This window comes from Cebus imitator, unplaced genomic scaffold (genome assembly GCF_001604975.1).
Source record: "Cebus imitator isolate Cc_AM_T3 unplaced genomic scaffold, Cebus_imitator-1.0 Scaffold388, whole genome shotgun sequence".
Lineage (NCBI taxonomy): Eukaryota > Metazoa > Chordata > Mammalia > Primates > Cebidae > Cebus > Cebus imitator.
In genome coordinates this window covers 711,741-731,432 of record NW_016107703.1, presented here as the reverse complement: position 1 = coordinate 731,432, position 19,692 = coordinate 711,741, and the positions used below count along the sequence as shown (strand labels likewise).

The window sequence follows — 19,692 nt, the reverse complement described above, 5'->3', positions numbered from 1 at the left end:
CCAGCCCCCCAGACCCTTGGTACTGTGTCCCCAAGCTGTTGGCCAGGGGCCTGCTGAGGAAGATGATGCCCATCCCTAAGCCTGAGCCTCCAGCCAGGCATGAGGGAAGGCCACACATGCTCTGGAGGTGAGGGTTTGGGGCACAGTCTTCACACAGGCTGGACTACATCCCAGGGAGGCTTCCTGCCTCTGGCACAATCACTGCCGTGTCAGTCACAAATGCTGAGCCCCCGCCAGGCCCCAACACTGCAGCACACGCATGGCCCCTCGCAAAGGATACCACATTGCTGTCCCAGTGGGATCTGCTTCTCTGTGGAGCTCAGGGGTCCCTCAAGTACCCGCCTTAGCAGAGGGCAAGCCTTGAGACATGGATGCTTTGTCCGCAGGGTCCCACCGGCTTCAATACAGAGCCCTTCAGCGCTGCGGTGGGTCATGGCATCCCAGTCTCCTTTCTCAGTGCTCATGCCGCAGCCCTGACGTGAGGCTGGAACCCAGGTGTCAGTCCTGGGTCTGGCCATGACCTTGGAGAAACCACCCCTCGGACCTAGAGCCTTAGGCACACCACCGTAGCCACCGCCACCCTGCAGGAAGTGGGATAGGAGATATCTCCAGGGCTCTGGCAGCCCCCCTCCCGTGGGGGGGTGTCTGTGACTGTCCCCGGGACATCATCCTGAGAAACAGCATCCGCAGTGGACACTGGCCCAGGAGGCACGTGGCTCTCCATAGTCACGCACATCTGGCTTTACCAAATCAGTCCTTGGTGAAGGAAATAATGTATACATTGGTACTTCCAAGACAAAGTGCCTTGATTGGCTTAGGGCAGCAAACTACAGAAGAAACTGGATGTGCTAGGCCCCTGCCTGGATGGCCGCTGCCTGCTCATTGGCCTTCCCCACGTTTACCCCCAACCCTTAGTTGCCTTCACCTAAACCAAAGAAGTTGAGTCTAAGATGAAAGTTTACTATCCTGCTGAATCGCTCGCTTTGACTGTTCTTAACAGACTGCCCAGCCACTTAAGTCATAAGTCAAATATCTGAAGAGCCCCTGAGGAGACTAGGATTGCAATGCACTGTGGGCTGAAACAAAATGCAGCAGAACAACCCTAAAGAAAACACCTAAAGCCCCTACCCAACAACCAATAGGCAATGTCTGGAAAGATGGTGACCACCCTCCCCCACCATAGTACTCAGCCTATGAGGAAATGGGGGAGGGGCCTGCGCACTAGGGGATAAATAGCTTGTTGTGACCGTGCTGGGTGTGCCTGCCAATCAGACACCCAGTCTTGCAAGACTGTCATTAAAAGCCTCATTTTCGCTGTTCTACAGGTCTCTGAGTCCATTCTTTGGGTTTGGACAGATGAGTTTGTTTTCACATCTGCACAGGGGAGAGCCCAGTCCCCAGGTGCAATTCCCCACACATGTACTCACACACACTCATGCACACACACACACTCATGCACACACACACACACTCATGCACACGCATGCAGATGCAGCCCCGAGACAGCGCTGCCAGAGCCAGCCCCACCGAGCAGCCCTCCTCTGGGGTAACAGGAGCCACAGGGCGGCCATGAGAGCAGATTCCACTGGCAGAGGCCCCCCGAACAGTGCTGTGCAAGGTGACACCACACTGACATTTCTGGTATCAAACCGAAGTCAATCTTTTAATGTCCCTCCCGCATGTCGGTAGCAGACTGGGAGCAAAGGCAAGAAAAGCTGCTGACAAACAGCTATTATGATAACATAGGCTTACAAATTCTTTTTTGAAAGAAACTTTAATAAAAAATGACCCACTGGTGAGCGGCGAAACAGGAAGCTGCTGTGGCCGCGGGCTCTGTGGCAGTAGGATTGGCTGTCACGTGCACCCTAAGAGAAGCCAGAGCTCCTCCAAGAAAAGCTGATGTGTGGTGGGCCTGGGCATCGGGCACCAGAAATCGAGAGGAGCTGGAGGCTCTGGGCACTGGTGGGGCGGCAGGGTAGGGGGGCTCCCACTGGCCACACAATGCATTAAATTAAAAAGAACAAAAACTGATGAGTCCACAGCGACTCTCCAAAGAGCAGGAGGGAGAGGGAGGAAAGGAGAGGAGAAGTGACATGGTGAGTCTTCACAGAAGCCACTGTTTTCACAGTCTCCCATGCAGGAACCAGTTCAGGAGACGCCAAAGGCACTGGGTGGGAGGCGGCAGGAAGGTGCCATCTGCAGGTCCCACGTACCATCCCCACAGGACGCATTGCCAGGTAAGTCCTGCGATGCACACCCACCTCAACCAAGTGACCACGTTCGGTGTCACCAGCACGGGGACAAGCTGGTGTGGCATGCCTGCGGGTGAATGCCATGTACCGTAGGCTGAGTGAAGCCAGCCTAGGACACCTTAGAAGACAGGCTTTGGATCCCAAGACCAGACCCCCAGGCCCAGGCTGCATGGCTACAGCACAGGCTCAGCACCTGGTCAGCGCATGTGGGGAGGCTGCAGGACACAGCCAAGAGTGGCACCCAAGTCACACAGGAGGGGCCAAGATGACCACAGCCGTGCAGGGGAGGGGTGGAGAGGGCCAAGCACTCAGGACTGAAGAACCCTGGGCAAGGTGTCCACAGAAGCCTTAAACTCTTCCTAAGAGGGATCCAAGATGGCTTTCTGATTCCTGAACTACACCCAGACCCTCCTTTGCACATAGAGTGCCCCTACACATCCCCATGGTCCTGGAGCCATAAGCATCCTGGTTGCCCATGGTCATCACACACTGACCACACACTGACCCGCCCATGGTGCCTCTGCTGCCCTTCTTCTCTTGCCACCCCCACCTGCAGCACATGTGCAGAGGAGGGCATGGAAAAGGTCCAAAGCACACATGACTGCAGCTAAGTTCATGAATGGCCTTGCACACGCAGTGGTGCAGACTCGGCTCAGCCACGCCAGACCCTGCACACTTGTGGGGCCGCCGCTGCTCCTTGGATTTCTAGGGTCAAACAGGGTCCAGTCAAGGAAGGGCTGTGCATCCTGCTGGTGCGTTTAGCCACATGATTAAGCACATTTCATAATTAGACATGATCATCCCATCTGAGACACAGAGCTTTCCAGAGCAGTCTAAGGGCTGAGGTTACTGCTTCCCTAAATGTTTCAGAGGCGACACCAGGGACACCAGCCAGGCCTGTAGCCCTCCTTGTAGAAGGGCTTTAGTTATGAAGTCAACTTCTTTTTTTTATTTGAGATAAAGTCTCGCTCTATCACGCCCAGGCTGGAGTGCAGTGGCATGATCTCGGCTCACTGCAACCTCTGCCTCCTGAGTTCAGATTCTCCTGCCTCAGCCTCCCAAGTAGCTGGGACTACAGGTGCACACCACCATGCCTGGCTAAGTTTTGTATTTTTAGTAGACCTGGGGTCTCACCATGTTGGCCAGGCTGGTCTTGAGCTCCTGACCTCAAGTGATCCACCTGCCTTAGCCTCCCAAAGTGCTGGGATCAAAGGCGTGAGCCATGGCGCCTGGCCTGGAGTCAATTTCTTTAACCTTTACAGGACTGATGGAGTCTTCAAATTCTTTTTGGGTCACTAAGGTAATTTGTATCTTAAAAGAACCTGCCCAATATTGGCATACAGTTGTTACAATATTCCCTTACTGTCATTTTGTTGTCTCTAGAAGGATCTGAAAACATCCCGGGCCCACCAACCAAAACCAGGTCCTGAAACCCAGGGCTGGCCACAGAGAGGAAGGTGCTCCTGTGACCTGTGTTTCTCATCCATTCTGCGGCTTCACATGGAAACACCAAAAACCCTCCTTTGGTGTGACTTTCAAAAGAATTAAAGACAATGACCAGAGGCCAGCGGAAGGGAAGGGTAGAAAGCTTTCTAGCCACACTGGCCCCCCCCTCACCCTGTTCCACTCCCGTTTGGGAGACACGTGGCCAGCAGCTGCTCCCCAGCATGGGCAGCTCCTCCTGCGTGTCCCAGGTGAGTTCCCACCCACCCCTCAGGCTCAGCTTCCCAACCTGTAATCCTGCTGGAATCTGTGGCTGAGCTGCCATGGCGCTGACCTGCTGCTATTCAACAACTTAGAGCTTTCTTACCTTCTCACAACTCCCTGAGCCACTGTTTTCACTATGGTTTTCTTCCCTGGCCGGTATGTGGTTCTTAGGAAAACAGAAGGTCCGTGGGAAAAGTGAATGCCCCTGAATTCACCGCTGCTGTGACGTGCCCTTCTCCGATCCTGGCACCCTTCTTGGGGTCCCACAGCACAGGACCTGGCAGCCAGAGTCTCGACACTGGGGAACACATTCCTCCCTCCCCTCCAGGGGCAGGACCAGCCCGGTGGGTGCAGGGCCAGCTCCAACAAGTGCTTTCTAAACTGCAATTTCCTCATCTACAAAAGGACAATCCCAACGACAGAATCCAGGGACAGGATTGCATGAACTACAACCAAGTGGTGTTTACAGCGGCACACGGCACTCAGCAGACCAGAGGCGCTCAGTGACCACTGCCACAGTGACTGTCAGCACAGCGGGGTGGGAGGCAAGGAAGCAGCACTGCAGATGTGGAGCCAACCCCAAAACTGCCTTCCTCGGAAACGCTTCTGTCCAAGAACCTGCAACTCCCCAAGGTGTCTGTGTCCCATGGCCCCAGGCCCCATGCTCTGAGGTCGCTGGGGCGTCCGAGGCCAGGAGGGGCGCTGAGGAGATGCAGAAGAGACAGTTCAGCAGCTGGGGGAGGCAGCAGCCATGAGGCCCGCGCCTGGGATGCCACATAGCCTGCTGGGCAGCCACCCGAGGGACCCGCCCCTGCGTCATCAGCTCTGCCGATCAAAGAGCAGAGGGCAAGGCGGGTGGAACCCAGGGTGGGTACAGAGCTGAGCGCAGGACAGACATCCCTCTAGCCTGGCAGCCGCCCCACGTCATAAACAGGAAGACACGTGAGCCTGGGGGCTCCTCCTTGCGACTCCAGATATGTGGGTTGTGGGAGGGCAGTGGAATGAACCAAGGGCAAAACAGTCTGTGGAGGGCGCCTGCAGCATCCCAGGACCAGCCTTGCCATAGCCTCTGCCCAAAACACCCCCTCCTCTGGCCTCCTTGAATTCTCCTGAGGACCAAACGTGGGAGGGATATGGCTCCTAGGCCATCTGAGCAGTGACAAGCCGGAAGGATGGTTAGAAACAAACATTTGAGGGCTCTGGAAGCCGAATGAGGCCGCACAACAAGCAATTCACAGTGGAGCTCGGGAAGACCTGCGCCTGGGGCCCTGTCAGAAACCACAGGGGTTTTGTGACGAGCAGTTGAGGGAAGCCAACATGGCAGAGTCAGGGCTGCAAAACTGGCTGGAACAAGCATTCAGACCCGCTAGAAGGGTAGGAGAAGCATTGCAGCGTGGAGCACACCAGGGATGGGCATTACAAGGGAGAGGCATGCCAGGGAAGAGCATGCCAGGGAGGAGCACCGCCAGTGCGGCTGCGAGGGGCACCATCGTGAGGGGCACCGCCTTTCCTGGGCCTGCATGGTGATCAGCAGGCGGCGGTGGGGGGACCTCTCTCCCAGGCACGGGCTCTGAGGAGGAGTCCCCCTGCAGCACTGGTGGTCTCCTATGGATGTGCCGTGCTGGGAGACTGCAAGTGGGCTGGGTGAGTTGTAAACAGGCCTGAGAGGGTTCCCCTAACACGGGCAGGCGTCATCCACAGGGCATGAGCACCAGAGAGAACAGGCCTGGTCCTGGGAAAAGCCGCAGAGGAAGGGAAGCTGGCCCTGAATTAATGTCCGAGATCTTTTCCTCCACTTGGCATGGCTCTCTGCCTTCAGGGACCGGGGGCCTCGGCCAGGACTCTTCACAGCCCAATGCTGCAGCCTTCTCAGCAAAGCCGGGGGAGGGGAGCATGGGGACGAATGTTGGCCTTGCCCGGCTGGGGAGAGGACCTGCTTCCAGCAGCACCTCCTGCACGGCCCACGCCTGACCCCCGGGTGAAGCTCCAGGTGCAGGCTTGCAGGGCAGTCGGCAAGGGGCTAGCCCCTGCTCTATAGACAAGACTCAGGTTACCTGATATGCCAGTCCAGAGCTCTTGCTGTTCTGTATACCCTGTTGTTGGGAGCAGAGGGCTGAGCCCCCTGTCTGGGCTGAATGCCAATGCTGGCTGTTGGCTGGGGACTGTAGGAGGGGCTCCAGGGAAATCGCTCTTGCACTTCCGGAGGCGTGAGCGCTTCCCCTGCTCTTCTTGGTAGGTTTCAGATCCTATTTTAAGTTCTCCACTCTGGCAGGGGCTGCTCTCTGGACGTGTAAGCCCTCAGGTGCCCGGTGTACGGGCACACAGCGCCTTTTCCATCCGCAGTACTAAGCTGGCTGCCTCCTACCTAGGCCAGCGTGCATTTTCCTAGGTTACATGGCCAAACCAGATGCTGCCTACATGCCGTGAGTGTGGTAAATGGCTTCACACCAGATTCCTGTCTTCCTTAGAGAATTCTAGGTTTTCTGCGCCTATTTTCAGTGAGCACAGAACAACTGAAGAGGGGACAGGACAGAGACACGGGCACACCTCGGTGCCACAGCTGGGCTTTGGCAGAGGGGAAGGCTTTGTGCACATTCTCTGGGAAGCTGCAGTCCCACCAGCAAGGCCTCTACCTCCTCAGTGGCCACCTGCCCTCTAACCGCTGGGCATGTGCGCGGGGAGACGGGAGCAACCTCACAGCGCTGGCAAGTTTCTCTCTAAAAATCAAAGCTTCTCTATGCTACAGATTGGCTCCGCTAAATAAAAGAAAAGATGGCGTATTTTTGTAGCGTTTGGGATTGGAAATGACTAAGACACACAGTGGTTCTAGTCCTGTCTCCCGAAGATGGAGCTGGACGAGGTCTGCAGAAGGTCAGAAGACACGTCAGGGGCTTGGCTCAGCTGCCAGATATGCAGCTATGGTGGGATTTCTGTCACAGGGCAAGAAGGTGGAGGCTTCGTGTGGCAGAACACAGGGACACTTGCTTCCTAGAGGGCACATCTGGAATGCGTGTGTTTTCACGGGGCACGAAACCCAAAATGGAGGATACCAGCTTCACAGGGCACGAAACCTGAAATGGAGGATACCAGCTGTGGGGGCTGGGGCCCAGGCACATTGGTGTTTCCACCCAGAGGGTGAAGTCCCCAGGGGACCTGGGTTGAAACTTCCATAGCAAGCAGGGGCCCCAGCCAGGCTCTGCACGAGGCGGGCACTGTGCTCGGGTGGGAGTCCTGTGCAATGCTCCTGCACCCCACACCCTATGACCACAGGCGAGACCTAACACCCCCAATGCCAGGTTCACCTCATCTCCTCAGAGTCTCACCAGGATGCTCATAATGGGGCCAGATGCACTCCTGGGCTTGGCTAGTTGGCCAGGATTGCAGGCTGATCAGGTGAAAACCTGGGCTTTACCACCTTACCCCATGTGGGACTCACAGCCAGGCCAGGACTCACCTGCCTGCTGGGACTCTGGGACAGTGCCTGCTCCAGACAGAGGCTGGGAGCTCCGTGAAGGACACGTGGAGTGGGGTAAGGCCTGTGGCTCACCCATTTGGCTCTGGCTGGCCAGGTGTCCCTCAAGCCCCAGTTCACTCTTCCCCCAAACACTCAGCTCCACCCACCCCCCCACCACCCCAGCTGGTCAGGGATCTGCCAAGGCTGCTGGTGAATGGCCGGCTGAGGAGGCGGGGAGGCCTGTGGAGAGGGAGGGCTGGGGCCACGAGGGCCAGCAGGACACGAAGGTGGCTACGGGAGGAGCAAGAAGCCAAGAGCAGCTAACAACCCCGCCAGGTCCTGCCGTGGCAAAACAGCCAGCAAGGGGTGGCCACCGGGATCTCGGTCCTGACAGCCACCCTCGCCAGGTGCCTGTGGAGCCACGAAACCCTGGCTGCTAGGGCCGAGACCCTCCCGCCTGCTGCCCAGGCCAGGCTCTCAATCTCAGGGGGCCTCTGGCTGCACACAGACCATGGCAACAGGAGTGGGGTCAGTCCAGCCCACAGGGCCAGGGACCCACTGAGCTTCGTTAAGGAGTGCTGACGGGCTCACACGAAGTGGCCTCCATACAAGGGAGGGGAGGCTGACACGGCCTGCACTGGGCAGACAGGGCCACGGGCATCCCAGTGGGGCAGAAGTGGCCGGCTCTAATGAGCTCCAGTCCTGTCCTGCTGACTCAGACCTGCTGTGGGCACTGTGGAACAGCCAGGACAGTGGGACAGTGGGACAGTGGGAAGGGCTTCTCATGGGCAGGGGAGGGGCTGTGTGCTGTTTCTGGGTATGGGGACAGTGGGAAGAGCTTCTCACGGGCAGGAGAGCAGCTGTGTGCTGCTTCTGGGTATGGGGACAGTGGGAAGGGCTTCTCATGGGCAGGGGAGGGGCTGTGTGCTGTTTCTGGGTATGGGGACAGTGGGAATGGCTTCTCCCGGGCAGGGGAGGGGCTGTGTGTTGTTTCTGGATATGGGGACAGTGGGAAGGGCCTCTACCGGGCAAGAGAGGGGCCGTGTGCTGTTTCTGGGCACCCTGCTGCTGAGGAGGGAAAGGAGAGCTGGAAAGCCCCAGGATTTCTCAAGGGAAGGTCAAAGGTGATGCATGGAGGCCCAGGGCCTTGGTCCATCTTCACTGAGAGTATAGGGGTCCCGCAGGTGTGTGCTGGGTCTCCCGACCCAAGTGAGAAGCAAGATGTGCCCAACCTCCACCTCTGGATGGACAGAAACATATCCTGCAGCCTTCGCCAGGGTGAGGTGGCAGTGGAGAAGCAACCACAGCCAAGGCTGTGTCCTGAGGCCTTTATACGATGAAGTCTGAAATTATACTCCCAAGCAACTAGAAGCTGAGACCCAAGGGCCCACAGGGACAGAGCTGAGGCCAGCAGACCTCCACAGCCATCCTGGATCCCCAGGCAGGCAACGCTCAGCTGCTCGCCTGCTGTCCGCCCCCCTACATAGGCACCCCAAATCACACAAGAGAATTGTGACCTCAAAAGTTCATGCTGCTTCTGCACAGAAACAATAATGTGTGAACCATCCTGGGAAGATGTGTAAAACAAGAGCAGACCTGGAAAGGATCTATAAAAGCAGTTTGGAAACTGCTCAACTGTCCACCCAGGGGAAACGGTTTCGTGAACTACCGTCATAGCACTGTAATTACTTATCCATTAAAAATGATAATAAAACCCAGGAAGACGCCCGGAAAACATTCAATAAACCAATGTGCTGAGCAAATCTGCAGAACTCCCATCCATGCCCAGAGCAGACGCATGATGGGAAGTGGGGTGGGGGCAGCAGCTCCTTTGAGGTGCCCATGGTAGGCAGGCCCTGGCCAGGGCTGGGAGGCCCCTGGGACAGGGGTGATTCCTGGATGCCCTCCAGGAGGCACCGGCCCACAGGAGACACCCAGCCCTCATCACGGGAGTCCCCTGCCTCCCGGCTCTGGGGAAGTGGCCTGGAAAAGTGGGGCCCACGCTTTCTAGAACCACTCTGAAGGGCTGTTGAAGGAGCAAGAGCCAATACTGCCAATAAGAACACACAATTCTCAAGGACCTGGCTTTGGAGAGCTCCCCAGGCCCCCAGCCTGACCTTGGCAGCCCCTCTGCACAGCTTGGGAGTAAGTCCCACAAACTCCTGGCTTTTGGCCCGAAACAGATTGCGCAGAGTTGGCCCCTCTTCCCAGGGAACTATGGGGCTCAGTAGGACCCTTTGCTTTCACTGAAGTTAGAAGTACAGGTTCTGGCGGGAATGCAAAACTGAGTGATCACTTTGGTGGCTTCATATAAAGCTAAACGCGTACTCACTGTAAGAACCAGCAATACTCAATCTTAGGGATCCACCCAAAATAAAATGTACGCTCACATGAAACCCTGTATGCAGACATTCAGAGCAGCTTTTTAACAGACGAAATCTGGAAGGAACTTGAGTGTCACCCCCATGGCGGATGGACACAGACTGCGGCACAGCCTACTGTGCTTAGCGGCGAGCAGGCACAGCCACTCGGCGTACAACGTCATGCACGATCTCAAGTGCAGGAGGCAGGGGACAGCCAGGCTCAGGGGCTCCACACGCACAGGTGCCACCCGCACAATGGACTGGGAGTCTGATCACAGGAGCAGAGCACAACCTCGCGGTGCTGGGTTGGGTGGAAAGAGGGGCGGACCACCCAGGGACGGGCAGAGGAGTCTGGAACAGAATGGTTTCGCGTGCTGCCTGCGAGCACAGTGCTTCTGTGACTAGATGCCTCTGTGGTGTGCGCCGAAAGGAGTATTTTACCACATGTACATTTTAAAAATGATCATTAAAAAAGTCCAGGTTCTCAGCCAAAGCACCCAGGCTCAGACTGCAGTCACATCATTAAGTAGCTGGGTACCAGCAGCAATGACCTCATCCCTCTGACTCCATGACCTTGACTGCAGAGGGTCACGGCCAAAGTGCCCCACACGTGGGAAGCTCTCAGTGAGAGAGGGGGCCTGAGTCTGACCTGGGCCCTGCACCTTGGCCCACTCTGCTTACACTGCCTTTAGGGGTAAGATAGGGGAGAGGGTGCCAGGCTGCCAAGACCCAGGGTGCAGGGGTCCAGGTGGGAAGAACAGGAAGGCCAGCCAAGTGGGAGATGGCACGGGCCCTGCATGTCACCTAAGCTGCAGAATGGCAGCAGTGGAGGACTGGGGAGCACGTCCCCCACCCAGCAGCCCAACAAAAGTGTGACCTGTGGCTCCCAAAGGGCTGGGTCCCTCCCAGGATGCCCTCATTCAGGGCCACCAGTGCCACCAGGGCCGGGAAACTGCGCCGGGCAGTGCCGCATAGAGAATGGCTTGGTCCCTCCCAGTGTGCCGTCATCCAGGGCCACCAGGGAGGGGGGACTGTGTTGGGCAGTGCCACTGAGAGATGGGCTCAGTCCCTCCCAGCGTACCACTGTCCAGGGCCCTCAGGGCCATGGGTTGTGCTGGGCAGTGCTGCTGAGAGATGGGCTCGGTCCCTCCCAGCGTGCCACTGTCCAGGGCTCTCAGGGCCATGGGCTGTGCTGGGCAGTGCTGCTGAGAGAATGGGTTGGTCCCTCCCAGTGTGCCATTGCCCAGGGCCACCAGGGCTGGGGAACTGTGCTGGGCAGTGCTGCTGAGAGATGGGCTCAGTCCCTCCCAGCGTGCCATTGTCCAGGGCCCTCAGGGCCATGGACTGTGTTGAGCAGTGCCACTGAGAGATGGGCTCAGTCCCTCCCAGCATGCTGCTGTCCAGAGCCCTTAGGGCCATGGGCTGCTGGGCAGTGCTACTGAGAGAATGGCTTGGTCCCTCCCAGCATGCCGTTGCCCAGGGCCACCAGGGCTGGGGGACTGTGCTGGGCAGTGCTGCTGAGAGATGGGCTCGGTCCTTCCCAGCATGCCGTTTGTCCAGGGCCCTCAGGGCCGGGGGACTGTGCTGAGCAGTGCTGCTGAGAGAATGGCTTGGTCACTCCCAGCATGCCATTGCCCAGGGCCCTCAGGGCCAAGGACTGTGCTGGGCAGTGGCGCCGGGAGATGGGCTTGGTCCCTCCCAACGTGCTGTTGTCCAGGGCCCTCAGGGTGGGGGGTGCTGTGCTGGGCAGTGCTGCTGGGAGATGGGCTCGGTCCCTCCCAGTGTGCTGTTGTCCAGGGCCCTCAGGGCCGGGGGGCTGCACTGGGCAGTGCTGCCGGGGGACAGGCGTGGTGCCCAGGCTGGGTCGGGGGTCTGCTTCACCAGACTGACCTCGCCAGGCCCAGGACTTGAGAGGGCTTCTGGAATAACTGTGAGGAACACTCTCTCCTAAGACTACCAGTCAGGTTCTTGAAAGGTAGGGGAAGGGGAGCCTGTCTGGAGTCACTCGGAATTCTTCCCTTTCCTTGTACAGCTTGGGCAGAAGAACCACAACAAAACCTAAGTACAAACACACCAGCCTTAGCGGGGCATGGCAGTAAGGGGGCAGCCCAGAGCAAGGGGGAGCCAGACAGCCTGTGCTGGCACCCGCCAGGCGGATGGGGAAGCTGAGACCCAGCACTCAGGTCACGCGTGCACCGTTAGGTAGCTGGGCACCAGGAGCACTGGCTTCATCCCAGGCATAGCAGGCAGGCTGTAGAGCCAGAGCCAACCCTGCCTAGGAACCCGGGAGCCTCTGACCCAGATGAGGCATGGCTTTGCGGAGGGGTAGGGAGGCCTCTGAAAGCCATGGCTTCCTTCTGCCTGTGCAGGACTCCCTCCTGTCCACAAGAAAAAACCAATAATAAGCAGAAAGCAGGCAGCGGCCTTCACCTCAGCTCCAGACTGTGCTCTTGCGGCCAAGTTCAGTTGTGTGTCTGTCCCCACTCCCCACCCACTGGGTGGCCAGGCCTGGCTATAACTGCATGGGAGAGCAGGGTGGACCCCACAAGCAGAGAGCACCTGACGGCGACATCCACAAACACCACGCCACAGGAGCACACACTCCCACACGAAGGTCTGCAGCTGATGGCCACAGGACAGGACATCTGGACAGCCTCACTCAGCCTTCAGACTTGCAGTCCATGTTGAAAAGATATTTTTCCAATTTGCCTGAATTAAACAAACATTCCAAACCACTTCCTCTCAGTCTGGCTACTGTCCTTAATTCCATGCCACTCGGAGTCCTGGGAGCTACTTATCACCGCTGAGTGCAGGCGGATATTCCCTCACGGCGACAGGGCCAGAGCACTCCTGCACAATGTGTGGCTCCACAGCGCCCTGTGGGTCTGAGGGAGGGTGGCAGGGGCGAGGGGCTTGTGTGCGAACACTGTGAGGCACGCCACATGGGACCCGAGGGCACAGTGTCCATGGGGCTCGAGAGCGCACTCCTCACGGGCCGTCCAGCCGGCCTGAGCTACCCAGAGCAGGGGGCTCCTCCATCCCAACTGAAAAACGAAGTGAATGGGGTTGAAGAGGTGACCGGGATGCCTGCTGCTTCCAGAACAGTGGGCTTCATGACTCAGATCGACCCAGATGCACTCAAGGACCCAGGGCATCCCGCAGGTGCCTTGCCATGACTGCGCCTGCCTGCATCCATCTTGTGCCTGTGCTGTGTGCATCTGTCTCCTCCGGCAGCTGCACAGTGGTCTGTAGGTGTGAGGGCACACGTGTGTGCAGAAGCACAGCCTTACTTGTGGGCCAGGCCAGCTGATGCACATGGTGTGACCGCAGACTGCAAGCACCAGCTCAGACGCAGACAGCAAGAGTGTCTGGCGCTCTTCCCAGCGTGTGACAGCTAGAACAGCGTGAAGTGAGACGGATGCACATGGGCACAGGCACGGCAAGGTTCCTGTGGGACGCCGGCGGCCAATCTGCGTGTGTGGCAGCTTATGTAAGTGATGAACACGTGTCTCCAAACATGCAGCAAAGTCTGGGGGCACACTGTTCTAGCTGTCACACGCCAAGAAGAGCACTGGACACTTGCTCTTGCTCTCTAGTCTGAGCTGGGTGCTTGTGGTCTGTGGTCAACCATGTGCATCTGCTGGCCTGGCCCGCCACCAAGGCTACGCTTCAGCACACACGTGTGCCCTCACGTGGGGAGCCCATCCAGGCCAGGGCCCCTCCTGGAGCCACAGTGACGCCTGTGGAGAAGGCAAAGGTCGGCCGTGGGGCAGGCCTGCCTCCCCGCATCCGCTAAAGTTCTGTCTCCAGAGTTACTGCCTTTAACATCCTCTTAATACACAGCACCACTGTCTCCCAGCCTCGTCGACTATCGTCGTGAAAATTTAAAAGGAAAGAGGGAATACTTGCATGGAAACTATTTCAGTGACATGGGATGGGCTTGCAGAGGTCTGCAACTATCGGCACCACTGGTAACAGTGCTGGCTCCAGGGACACATAGCACAGCTGCCAGGAAGTGGCCGCCCTCAGGGGCAGAAGGCCGTAAGGTCCAGGTGTGGGCGTGACAGCCGAGTTCCCAGTGCCGTCTGAGGAGCGCAAGAGCTCCCTACGAGAGCACAGGGCTGGTCAGGCTTCCGCACCGTCTCTCTGGGCCCCAAAACCAACTGCAAACATAAAGGCAACCTTGCCACCAGACTCCATCTCCACAAAAAACACAAAACGTAGTCAAACATGGTGGCACATGCCTGTGGTCCCAGCTACTCAGGAGGCTGAGGTGGGAGGATTGCTGGAGCCTGGGATGTCGAGGCTGCAGTGAGCTATGACTGCACCACTGCACTCCAGCCTGGGTGACATAGAATGAATGAATGAATGAATGAATAAATAAATAAATAAATAAATAAAGTATAAAAAATAAAATCTCCATCTTTTCTGACATTGTTTGCAGAAAAGCTAGTAACATATGAAATATAAAAATACAAGATACAGTAATTCATCTTATTCCAAAATGGGCATCATCATCCCTGCTGAGTTTAAGCTGAGATTTCCTTGGCTGAACACAGGAAAGAGCAGTGTGAAGGGAGGACGCCCACCCCCACCCGGCTTCATGAAACCTCCCCCTCTCACAAATCCAACCTTAAGGACTGTTTCAATGTTCGTTTGCAAACTAAAGAACAAAAGCGTATCTTCCGTGAGCTGATCTTTTCCCTTTTTATGTATTTGCTGTATTTCTTCAGAACAAGGATCTGGGGTCTCTAGGTTAAGGAGCTCCTGTGACATAAGATTAAAATGGTACAGGCTTTCATAGGAACCCTCCTCTCACTTCTCCCCTTCAGTTACTCTCTTATATCCATAAACCCTCGATATGGCCTACGTGCAAGTGCAGGTCTGCTCACTGCATGCCCACAATGGGCTTAGCAGGGAAGTCAACGACAGGGCTGGGAGAATCTGGAAGGGAGACAGGTCCATTCTCCTGGAATGACCCAGACAGGCAGGAGAAATAGGAAGAGGGCTGAGGTGTCACAGCTAATTCCTCACCTTACTGTGATTATGACGAAGTGCCGAGTGGCGCACATTTCCCCATGCATCTGAACTGCACGCCCTCCTTTAGAGCGCATAGGCTTTGCTTTGGCAGGCAGCTCTCTCGCTGCAGAGGAGAAGGACTCTCTCGAGGGCTGTCTCTGGAGCTCTGTTACTGAGAATCCATGGTCGCCTAGCCTCAGGGGGCTGGCTTCGCCTTAACACTTAAGGCGAGTGCTTCCTGGAGTCATCCACGCTATCTGGGGAGCTGGAACCAGGGCAGCTCTGTATAAGTCTGGCTCACTGTCAGCTGCTCTGAAGCTGGGCTTCGGAACCTCCACATTCTGCCTCCATGGACTCAGCTCACGACACCAGCAGACTGCCATCCCGGGTGCGGGGCTCCTTCTCAACGTGGCGCCTCGCCTTTTAGTCCCAAATCCTGACAGTCCCAGCTCCCTCGGCCTCCCGGAAATCCAGCCTCTGTCCCTGCAACCCAGCCGGTCATGCTGGTTGGCTCAGAACCCCCCGACCTGGTGCAAACCAAAGACTGCGGCGGACAGGGCGGGAAGCCTGGCCTGGCTGGTTTCCCTCACCTCAGAGATCAAGGCTCACACTGCTCACTGTCTGAAAGTGGCCGGTTCCTGTATTACATCCAGTTTTCCTGGTTATGGCAGGAGAGCAGTTCCCTGAGGTGACTCATGGGCAGAGGGAGCACCGACATTCATTTATAAATACACCAATGACATGCCAAGGCTCATTAGCTTCACAACCAAATGAAGTGACGAGCGTCCACGAGTGCACAGGGCTCCTCGGGAAATGGCTGGCCCTAGGGAAGGGCAGGAGAGGCACCGAGGGGCTGGAGAACGACCGAACCGATTTCTGAGTATCTCGGCTGAATGAATTGTTTTAGAAATCCAATCACAGAAATGCAAATGGGTGGTTCTCACACAGTTTCCTTACAGCAGAGGGACTCTTTCTTTAAACAAAAGCTTTTAAGGGTGCCAACAGGTGAAACATTTAATATGGTCTCTCCTGATGAGAGCTGGGGAATGGGGGGCCTGAGTGCTGGGGCCTCAGAGGACCCCAGAGCACATCACGGCCCCCAGGGAGGGTGTCCCCGCGCCTATCACTGACCCCAGGATGGGTGCACCCCAAGCATATGACAGCCCCCCAAGTGGGTACCCCCGGAGCACATTATGACCCCCAGGGAAGGCATCCCCAAGCATATCACAGACCCCAGGGTGGGTGCCCCCAGGGTGCATCACAGCCCCCGGGGAGGACATCCCTAGCATCTCATGGACCCCAGGGTGGGCACCCCCAGAATGCATCACAATCCCCGGGGGTGGGTGTCCCCAGAACACATCACAGCCCCCAGGGTGGACATCCCCAGAGTGCATAACAGCTCCTGGGGTGGGAGTCCCAGAGAGCATCATGACCCCTAGGGTAGGTACCCACAGGGCATATCATGGCCCCTGGGTGACCCTGGGGGGCAGGATAGGTGCTGCGTGATCCTGGTCCTGTGTCCAGCTCCCGCCACTGCCCCATCCTGTAACCATCTGGACACAGAGAACGGGCAGTGTTCCATGTTAACGCCAAGGGGAAGAGCCAGCACCCGCAGAAAATGAAGGAAGCTCCTAGGAGCATGAAACAATGAGTCATTTGTATTTATCCAAAGAAAGGGCTCATGAAGTCTTAAGTTTAAACAGATAAAGTCAGACTGGGGTGGGGTGGGAGGAACCTCCCGAGGCTCCTTGAGGAACTGCCTGGTACTGACTGAGGTGGGGCAGGGACAAGGCGCAGGTGCTGGTCTCTCCTTCTGGAACATTCCGCCACGTGTTCCTGGGGGTGGATGGCCCCCCTGCAGGCCGAGCTCGACCAGCACCACCCTGCCCACTCTTCTGTGAGCTGCCCCTGGCACAATGCTTCCTGAGAACCCAAGGACGCGCCCAGAGTGCTCCCAGTGACCACTGAGTGGGTCCCACTGGGAGACCCGCAAAACCGTCAATGTCCCTTGGGCTAGTAGCTGCACGTACCTTCAGTGCTGAAGTCATGCAGCGGGGCTGGTAGACTAGGTGGTCTCTGAGTGCAGTCAATTCTGTCAGTGAGGGAAAGCACTGGAGGACAGCCCTGCCCGAGGCGTAGCCGCGGGAAGGGACGTGTCACTCTGCCCAGCAGAGACAAAGGGTGTGTGGTGTCTCACAGAACTGTCTGGATCCACGCATCCCCGCTGTACAGATGGACACTGAGGCTAAGGAAGGTTAGAGACGTTGCCCGGTGTCAGACAGCCGTTGAATGTGGGGTAAGGAAGAGGAACCCAGGCCAGAGCTGGCAACACTGAAGACCAGGGCTGTTTGGACAGCGGCAGACAACTCACCAAGGGCTCTGCTCCTACAGAATCGGGGGACCCACATTGCTGCCTACCTCGAAAGCCATAGAGAGGACTGGGCATAGGACAAGGAGCAGGAGGAGGGCGCTCAGTCAGTTGGCATGGCAGAGTGGGGGGCGCCGAAAGGCACTGCAGGAGGTGGGGCTCAGTCAGTGCAGGAAGTGGGTGCTCGGTCAGTCAGCAAGGCAGAGTGGGGGCGCCAGAAGGCACTGCAGGCCTGCGTCTGGGGCCTCTCAGCACCAGGACTGGGCTTTGTGAGTGAGGGCTGAGGGTGCAAGGCAAGGGCATGGGTGTTCCCTCAGGCGGGCTCCTGGAGCTGAGATGCATTCACTGCCTTACTTTGTGCGTCTTTTTCTCTGTGCATTATCCGATATTTGGCCTTGTGCACGTTTGACTCAATCAGCAATGATCAGATAAAATTCCCTGTGAAGTTCTTTCCTTTTACTCTATCCTGGGGATGAACAGCAAAATATGTTCACCTATTAAAAATTCATAAAGACATCAAATCCAGCAAGGGAATCTGTACCTGACAAGATGACTGTTGACCCAGGACGCCTCTGGTGTTGGGTGGAGACCATGCGCTTGGGGTCAGCCGGCCATTCCCAGACCTGCCCCTGGCCAGCTGCGAGGCCGCGGTTACACAGCCCCCTGCAGTCAGTTTCTGCATCCATGAGATGGGGAGGAGGACAGCCCTGCCTCACAGGCTCTGGGGAGGGTTACCTGAGACCACGCACGCAGAGCCCCAGGTACAGTGCCCAGCACCCAGGAGGCACGCACTCAGTGTCACATTCTACACTGTAGGAGGCTGAGGCAGGAGGATCACTTGAGCCCAGGAGTTCAAGACCAGCCTTGGGAATACAGTGGGACCTTATCTCTACAAAAATAAAAATAAAAATAAATAAAATTAGCTGGGAGTAGCGGCTCACATCTGTAATCCCAGCTACTCAGGGGCCGAGGTGGGAGGATGGCTTGAGCCTGGGAGGTGGAGGCTGCAGTGAGCAGAGATCAGGTCACTGCACTGTGGCCTGGGCAACAGAGCAAAACCCTGTTTCAAAAAAAAAAAGTCAGATTTAAAAATTGGCAAAAGGTCTCTATGCCTTACAAACAGCCCATGAGATTCCTCTCATCCTATCACCCATGAAGTATTAAGTAGGTCTTGACTGGAGTTCCTGCAGTCTGGTCCAGTCCCTTATACTAGCAGCTGTTTGATGGCTGAGAAGTTACTCACCCGCCCAGTGCTTACAGGAGAAGGCTGGGCTCCAAGACCCAGAGGCTCCAATCTGGCTGATCCTATCCTGAAAGCATGAAATCCAGGTGCATCAGCTACTCCAGGCAGGTTCTCCAGGAAACTCAGGGCGTGTGAGTGGAGAGCTTGGGAGCTGAGTTCTTCCTCAGCTGCTGGGACAGGCAGAGAGATCAGAAGCCTTGGGTCTACACTAGCAGGGAGCAGCTATTTTTAAGTGACATGTCTCAGCTATTTCGAGGTTTGGGTTTTTATTTTATTTATTTATTTCTGTACTTTCTCATGACTCACATATTTCAAAATGGTGTCTCGGGCATTTTTAATGCTGAAATCATCTCGACTCCACAGCTGGTCAAAAAAATAGTCTAAGAGCAAATCAGCTCTTTATCATCCAAATAAAAAAAATGTACATATTAATCAAACAGCCACCGCTGGAAGAAACCCATGTTAGTATTTTTCCATTAAAAATTTAACAGCATTCAGTTTAGGAAATACGTGTATATTTCCTCAAATATGCTCTGAAAGACTCTGAATTGGTATGGCACAGATGCTATGAGGCGCCTCTGCAACAGGCTTCCCACATCACGGAGCAGGAAGCTCCCTGGTAGGCCGCCGAGGGGCCGAGTGTACCTGAGGCCCTGCACCCCACCTCCTCTACCTGCACCAGCTCTCCTGGGTGGGGGAGCCCACGCGGGCCTCTAGACCCGTGCCTCAGGCTGCAGCAGCCCACATTATTCACATTCAGTGGACAAAGGATCACTCAGCATTCAATCTCACCGCTTCAAAAAATTACAGAGGGAAATGGCACACAGAAGTCGGAGTGTGATTCGCTGCAGTTCAGTTCTGAGAAAGACCCTCCCCTCAGCCAGGGCTGGTAGTGCCTGAGGATCCCCTAGGCCTGACCAGCCCACGCAGCATGCGGGTCGGGTGTGGGGCCTCTCTGCCCTCACCAGGGTGGCAGACCACAGTTCTCCAAGAGGTGGGTAAAATTCAAATGGCCAGCAGGTGGGACACTCGGAGGTGGCGTGAGGCTGTTCAGAGGCCCTGGGAGGGAGGTTTATTCTTGGCCGCACGAGGAGGTGAAATTGCAATCATGAGCAAGGGAGGTGGCCCTGGTGGCTTTATCAGCGGGAGGGCAGGTAAGTTTGGAGGCTTCTGAACGAGGGCAGGTGCTGGGGCCTGAGGCTCAACCAACACTTGGAAAACTATGCGCTGAGGGCCCCCATCTGAATGCTTGGGACCAGAAGAGTTTCGGATTTCAGATTTTTTCA

The 19,692-nt window shown here is 56.6% G+C and overlaps 1 protein-coding gene across 4 annotated transcripts in view; it reads right to left on the bottom strand.

The window, feature by feature from the left end:
- The window catches only part of CUNH7orf50 (chromosome unknown C7orf50 homolog), a 129,427-nt gene that overhangs the window by 54,053 nt on the left and 55,682 nt on the right, over nucleotides 1-19,692 (bottom strand). For 2 of the 4 annotated variants that reach the window (XM_017508243.2, XM_017508241.2), the window contains exon 3: nucleotides 4,063-4,143. The exons of 1 other annotated variant lie outside the window; for it this stretch is intronic. In XM_017508243.2, the coding sequence (XP_017363732.1) occupies nucleotides 4,063-4,143 (81 nt within the window). Of the gene's footprint in view, nucleotides 1-4,062; nucleotides 4,144-16,825; nucleotides 16,921-19,692 lie in introns of those variants that run through there. One more of the 4 variants, XM_017508246.2, reaches the window with a different exon arrangement.